Here is a 7,042-nt window from a genome sequence, read left to right as displayed (position 1 = left end):
AACGGATATTCACACTTTTTTTTTTTTTAAGGAATGAAATGCTTTCGGCCAACAGGATTGCTATTTTGGTCAGGGGAAGCTTGTATCTTGCGCGTGCAAGGTTCCACGATTCCACATAGAATACAGATTAGGTTGTGCAAGGCCTTTTATTCTCCTTTATTTCTCTAATCACATTACAATTACATATGCTAAGTCGTAAAATTAAATATAGCTAGCTTTGCTTTTGGACAAGTCTGTCGAGGAAGCATGCAGATCAAGTCCGTTAGCATAACTTAGACTTTCGTTTGATTGGTGTATGTCATGAGACATAGACACTAAAAACATAAACACATACTATTAATATTTGCATATTGTGTTCGATAACATTAGGAATTGAAACAAGGCATAGAAAATTTAAAAAAATTATGTTACCCTTCATTCCATCACTATCACCAGTCCACCGCCATTATGGCCACCCCCGCTAGCATTGTCACTATTGATTTTTCATCACTTTCAATCTCATCATCTCAAATCATCACCCTCGACAACTCATATTCAAATAGATTCAATTAAAAAAAGATTATAAAAAATAAAATATATTTTTAATTAAAGAAAATATAACAGAAAAAAAAAGTATAATTTTTTTAATTTTATTTTTTGATTAATTCTTTTTTTATTCAATTTTAGTTCTCTTAAGTAGTGTTTGGTAGAGAGATAGAGACGAAAAGACTGAGATTGAAAGATAGAGATTAAGAGACAGAAATTGAAATAAATGTCAGTATTCTTTTTGGTACAAAGTGAGAAACAGAAATTGAAAGAAGAATAAAATTCTAATTTAATTTGCATAAAGGGTAAAATTAGAATTTATTAATTGAAATGAAGGTATTTTAAGTATAAAATATTATTAAAGTTTCAGTCTCCATCTCTAAAAACTTTAGTCTCTTGTGTCCCTACTTTTTTGAAGTACTGAAATACAGAAATTTTGGGGACAGAGACAAAAATTTTAGTACCAGTCTCTGAACCAACAAACATGATATTGAGTTTCAGTCTCCCAATCTCTGTCTTAGTACCACAAAACAAACGCTACCTTATAGTACTTTAATTTTATTTACTACCATTTTCAATTTTTATGGTAACGCACTACTAGAAAATGATAGATTATAGACGAATTTTTTCAATAAAATTTTAGTGTCAAAAATAATGATGGATTTTTTGTTGGTAAAAAAATTAAAAAAATTTTCAAAAATTTACCGATAAATTATAAGATTCGTCAGTAACTCTATCTATAAATTGAAATTTGATTTCAGATTTTTCACTGATAAAAAATTCGTCTGTAATTAATTAATAAATCTGTCGAAAATTTAAATAACCATAATAAAACCTTAATTTGAACATTCACACGCACTCACACAAATAAAACCCAGTCCTCTTTCCGTGGCTTCCTCCACCACCGCTTTCGTTGCGTCTACGTACTCCCATCGTCGCAGAGCTCTCTCCGCCGCCGCTCTCGTCACTATCGTCGCACGAGCTCTCTCCATCACCACTTTCGTCGCGTCTGCTCCTTTCGTGAATTTCAGGTATACTCTGATTTTGTGATTATGTTACTTAGGGCTCAATTTTCTCTGCCAATGCAATTTTAGATTTATCCTACTTTGCTTCGTAATCCAGCTTTGTAGTATCTACATAAACCGTTTCTATCTTGTTGTTGATGTTGATTGAGCTTGTTGTAGTTGTAGCCATGTTTGTGATAAAAGAGGTTCATCTTCACATGCTGCTATCAAATTTAGTCCTGATTTCTTTCCACATTTCCTGTGTCTGGATCGATGAAAATAATCAAATTGAATTGTAGCTTCTAAGTTGAATAAATAGTGTTTTGATTGTTATTGGTATGTCAAAAGAGAGCGGTCTACAAAGATACCAAATTGCAGGAACAAGGAGTGAGACTACATATTTGACAAAGATGAAATTTTGTACAACTGTAACTTTTCCCTCTGCGACCAAGCCCGACAAGTCAACCAGTATTGTAATTTCGTCTTGGTTCTATTCTATTCTATTCTATTCTGTTCTATTCTATTCATCTTTGCATTTATGTGACAAAACTTTCTGATTATTAGTGATGTTGATTTGGAGCAGCTACAGTGTCATGCAACTTATTATGGTCCCAGAGAAACATTTGCATCTATTCTTCAAGAAAGCAAGAGCTGGAGACAATCCTAATGCAGAGGAGAGATTGGAAGAGTTTGATAATGTGGATAATGCTCTCAAAGAGTTTACGAGACTCTTTGAAGAGAATAATGGTAACCAGTTTGAGCCTTGGGAAAGAGACGAGAAGTTCTGCAAAAAGCCACTCAAGTTCTACCCCATTGACATGGTATGTTTCTACTGCTACTTCTAAGCATAAGTTATGCCATTGTTATACTGTAAACTTGAGCCTATAGTTGCCAATTTCGTCAAGGTTTTATGCATCCAGGAGATATACAGGTATGAACACTACCTTTTATGAGTTGTTACTATTGCTGTTTAGAAATAACCGAATATTGAAAACAGGTATGTGCTAATGGAGATGGGTTACGACTCGCCAGACCTTCCCATAGGAATGGTTGCACAGCTTCACTTGAAAAGATGTATGCAATTTGGCAATATTTTTTTTCCTAATTATTTCTCTCAAAGTACTTTGAACAAGACTGACAAAAGAGGTACATCAGGTGAAAAAGCACTGTTGGAGTTCATAGAGAAAGTTAAGTCGTTAAAAGAGAATTGAAGGAGGAGAGTGGACCAAAGGCTGAGGTTGTCTGGACATATAAAACTATATACACCACTGATTTTTTCTTTTGATATAGGAAGGTTATCCTTGTATGTCATCATTTGAATACAACAGGTTTTAGTTGTTTTCTATAGTCTTAAAATTTAGATAATCAAAGTTAATAGTCGAATTTACTAGTTCTCTTTCTTATGTTCTTATTATTATAGGAAAAAGGGTTGAGAATTTGGTGATTATAGGTTCAGGGCTTGCAGGGTAAGAAGTTAAGAAGGAACTTACAGAAAGGATGTTGAAGAGGGCTTTGATATAACACTTGCAAAGCATAAGGGACAGGTGGAATAATAAGATTAGTCTTAGCATTGGTTACATTCAAGCAAATTTCTTTCCTTTTTTAATCCGTTGATTATTATTTATGCATTTCTTTTGCTTTTCTTGTATGATTTCCTTTCTACAGTATGCTCTAAGAAAATTGTACCATAAAAGTCCAAGGTTTATATGTGTATTATATACATTACCAACATGTGGTCCATGTAGGACACTCAAGCCAATTCCGATTTTTGTGACTACTACTAGGGTAAGAATAGCAAGTTGGCCAAGGCTAGTCGAATCGATGTTTCCAAAATGGCGCCTTCTACTGCTGCGCAGCAACATGTTCGAGTTCACTGCAAAACAAAGAATTTTCCAGAGCTAAGTCTTAAATCCGAAGATGCATCTTGTTCAATTAATTTAGAAAATAATGCACTCATTAGGCTAGGTGTGATTTCACGTTACTTTTTAATTTTTGTTTCAAATACAGAGTAGTAGCTTATTTGTTTGGCCATATGAGTTGCTCACTTAAATTGCATCATCTCCGTAAAAAGTTTCCAACTTTTCAAAAAATATTTGTGCCCAAGTTGAAATTCTGGCGAAGAGGTGTGTTGTTTTGTTTTCTTAGATGTTTTCCGATTTAGTTTAGTGATAACATTAGATCCCCAAGTTATCCATGAATAAAGTAGTATCCAACACGTTATATAGACAACTAGTATGACTCTTACCGTTGTACTTTTGATTTTTATGGACTCTGCTGGAGTTATTCAGTTTGTAATGAGTCTAATGTTAACGCTTTGGCAATTATTGGGTGCAATCTTTCTGAGTTCTTACAAGAGTATGACAAGGTAATTACTAGTGGGTCTCCTGGGTACTTCTTCTGTTGTGTTATGTCTGACTAGGTCCACAAGAGTCAATTAACGGTAATATATTGTGTGATGATATTTGGATTACCTGCAAAGAATTCTGTGCTGTGTATTGTCATTTCATCAAGCAGGTATACACATTGTATAGTAATATGTTTTCTTATGTTAAAAGTTGGGTTGATGATAATGAGAAAGTATATTCCGCTGTTACTTTTTCAGGTTTTTGAGAAATATAGATTGGGACTAGACACTTTATCTCACTGTGTATTTCATAGATTGGTTTCTCTCTGAAATTATATTGAAAGACAGAGACTTCAACTACTTGGGATCACGTGCATGTTAATTGCCTTGTGAGTTCTCGAATTCAATGAAGACTTTTCATGACTTTGCATTCATATTCTTTTAATGAGCCCTTTTACCAGGATATTGAAATTGAGTTTTTCTTTTAAATTAATGTTGTTGTGATTCCAAATTTATTCCATTGGTGAAACATGATTCTCATGTTAATTGACATCAATTATAAATAGTATTCTTAATTAATACTCTTTCTTTTTGCAATGTAGGATTACTAATCTTGAAAAAATTTTATCAGTCATTTTAATGTATTTGAAGATGTCAATTTGTCTTTTATTTTATGTGATTGAAGGAAGTATGAAGAAATTATAGCTGATAATAGCTGAGGACTATGATGATGATGAGGATGAAGATGACACTGAAGATTATTGCTGATATTTTTAGTATGGTTGAACAATACACTGAGGATTATAGTTGATGTATCAATACATTTTGTTTATGTTTTGAACTGACTTGCTTATTTATAATACTTTTCTTCTAGGTTAATAATACGATGAACTTGTTTATTTCTTGACTATGAATGTTCGAATACAAGTCAGATGAAATTTATCTTGATTAAATTTATATTTATTTTGAATTAAATTAGGTTTGTTTTGCAATGAAAAAATCTAAAAAAATTATGTTTTACCTTACTAACGGATTTACAGATAAATCCGTCTGTATTCAAAGTTGCGAATGCTTTTAAGGCTCCAATTACCGACAAATTTTCTGTCGGAAAGTTGACGCTAGTTACCGACAGAAAATCTGACGTTTTAGCAAAATAGAAGGGACCGATTACCGAAGGAAAATATGTCGGTAATAGAAAAAAATATGTCGGTAAATTACCGATGGAAAAAAATCTGTCAGTCGGAAATAAAAAATTCATTTATAATAAAGACTAAATGGTGAAAACTCAGGTGAAGTTGATACTCAAAGTCATTAGATGAAAATTTAGTCAAATCATCTAACGACCTCTCAGAGTCTCAGGTATCAACTTCAGGTGAAGTCGACCGCACTTGAGTTTCCACCAGACTAAATCTATCTATAAATTCGTCTGTAATAAATAGTTTTCTAATAGTGACGGCTTGCCAGGCTATAATTTCAAAATATTATGACAAGTTAATGTCTTATGTAAAAAAAAATAATTTCACAAATCTTGAATTATTATTTCCAGGTTTTATTAATGGATTAAACTTTTAGATTTGTAGAGAAGTTTGCGGTAAAAATTCAAATTTTATGTTAAAAAGCTTGGTTTAGTGCAATAATGTGTGAATTAAAATTGGAAGATAAAAAGTAACCAAATCTAGAAATTCAAGCACACATAGTACCACAACAAATTCAGAAACTCAAACATTTTCAAATTTAGAATTTTTACTACTCAACGGTCATTCAAAAAATTTTAGAAATAAAAACTCTACATCTACTATCGGAGCTTCTAGATCTAGTATCGACCTCTCCCTAGATGCAAAATAAAGCTTGCTGGAGGAAGGCGGTTGTAGGTGGCATAGAATAGACTCAGCTGAAGAATCAGACGATAGAACCCCTTCGAGAACCAGGTCGCGTGACAAATGGCCAGGAATAGCACCGAGGACGGCACCGTCATGAAGGAGAAGCGGAGCAAAAAAGACGAAATAACTTCTATTTACCTTCATGGAGCAGCAACAGGGAAGGGCGAAAATCTCTGATTTTGTGGGTTCCGTCGCGGACGTCCAATCGCGGCTAGGGCACCAAGCGGCGGCTTTCTCTTGGGAACATAAGAATGAGACGCAAACAGAGAAGGCTATTGTCATGCACATCATGGCGGAAAAGGATTGAAATACGACGGTGAAGTAGCAAAAGAAGGTCACCGCCGATGAAAGAGACCATGTAGGACTTAGAGAGGAGAGGCAATGGTGGCGTGTAGTGATGCCACAGATGACGATGACGCCATCAGAGAGAATGGTAGCAGTTGGGCCTTCAAGATGTACAATGAGTCATAGCTCACACGGTATTTAGCCCCCTCCCCATCTCAAAAGGTCTCGGGTCTGAGTCCTACCAGCTACAACCGAGAAGAAAAAATTGGTAAGTATGTGAGGAGTGTGTGGATGTGTATTGTGTACCTAGGATTGAGGGTTGTCCAATCCACCAACAAAAAAAAAAAGTGCTACAAAAATATTATTTTCAACACATGGAATTCTAGTGGGTATCTTTATTTTGGACAATAAAATAAAATAAAATCAAAAATATTATTTTAGTATTATTATTATGTTAATTAATTGTAATTAAACTTTACATGCTAATGAATTATAACTTAAATAACATAGTTTTTTCATACTTACTTAAAAGATCGCGAATTTGAATCTTCCTATTTTTGATGAAAAAAAAATTTACATAATTCTTTTGAGACAAGAATATCGTTAAGAAGAAGGTAATATAACGGGTTGGTTTAGTGGTATGCACTAATTCATCGGTTAATGACAAATTTTTTTTCTTTAAAATTTTCTTCTCTCTATTTTTTTTTATGATTGATTAGTTCTTTTCCTATTCAACTTTCTTCCCCTTACACAGAGCAAAAACAAATTCGTACATACATGATAAAAATATACATGACAAAGAAGCAATGTGGGAAGAAAGCAACAATGTCATCAAACGAAAAGGGTAAAGAAAAGACCATGACGTCGATGGAAAAAAAAAACGATAGAAGAGATAGTACCGAATGACTACCAAAGAGAGAAGAAGAAGATGAGATGGATGCAAAAAATAAGAAGAAGCAGTGCAACAAAGACGAAAGAGAAGCATCCAAAGAAATGGTGATAGA

The 7,042-nt window shown here is 33.6% G+C and overlaps 1 protein-coding gene across 26 annotated transcripts; it reads left to right on the top strand.

Moving 5' to 3' along the window:
• LOC107606119 (poly [ADP-ribose] polymerase 3) lies at nt 1,360-4,783 on the top strand. 26 transcript variants are annotated; one of them, XM_021106442.1, is made up of 6 exons: nt 1,360-1,556; nt 1,908-1,997; nt 2,094-2,350; nt 2,527-2,603; nt 3,275-4,262; nt 4,559-4,783. In XM_021106442.1, exons 2-5 carry the CDS (start codon nt 1,940-1,942, stop codon nt 3,429-3,431), a joined length of 549 nt encoding a protein of 182 aa, XP_020962101.1. In that variant the 5' UTR covers nt 1,360-1,556; nt 1,908-1,939; the 3' UTR covers nt 3,432-4,262; nt 4,559-4,783. The 26 variants fall into 26 exon arrangements, 11 of the variants coding, with proteins under 11 accessions (XP_020962101.1, XP_020962099.1, XP_020962100.1 ...); XM_021106440.1 differs by having other exon boundaries at nt 1,908-2,016; nt 2,113-2,350; XM_021106441.1 differs by having other exon boundaries at nt 1,878-2,016; nt 2,113-2,350.

Source organism: Arachis ipaensis, chromosome B07 (genome assembly GCF_000816755.2).
Source record: "Arachis ipaensis cultivar K30076 chromosome B07, Araip1.1, whole genome shotgun sequence".
NCBI lineage: Eukaryota > Viridiplantae > Streptophyta > Magnoliopsida > Fabales > Fabaceae > Arachis > Arachis ipaensis.
Note: the sequence above shows the minus strand (reverse complement) of the source record. Positions and strands in the feature narration are given on the sequence as shown.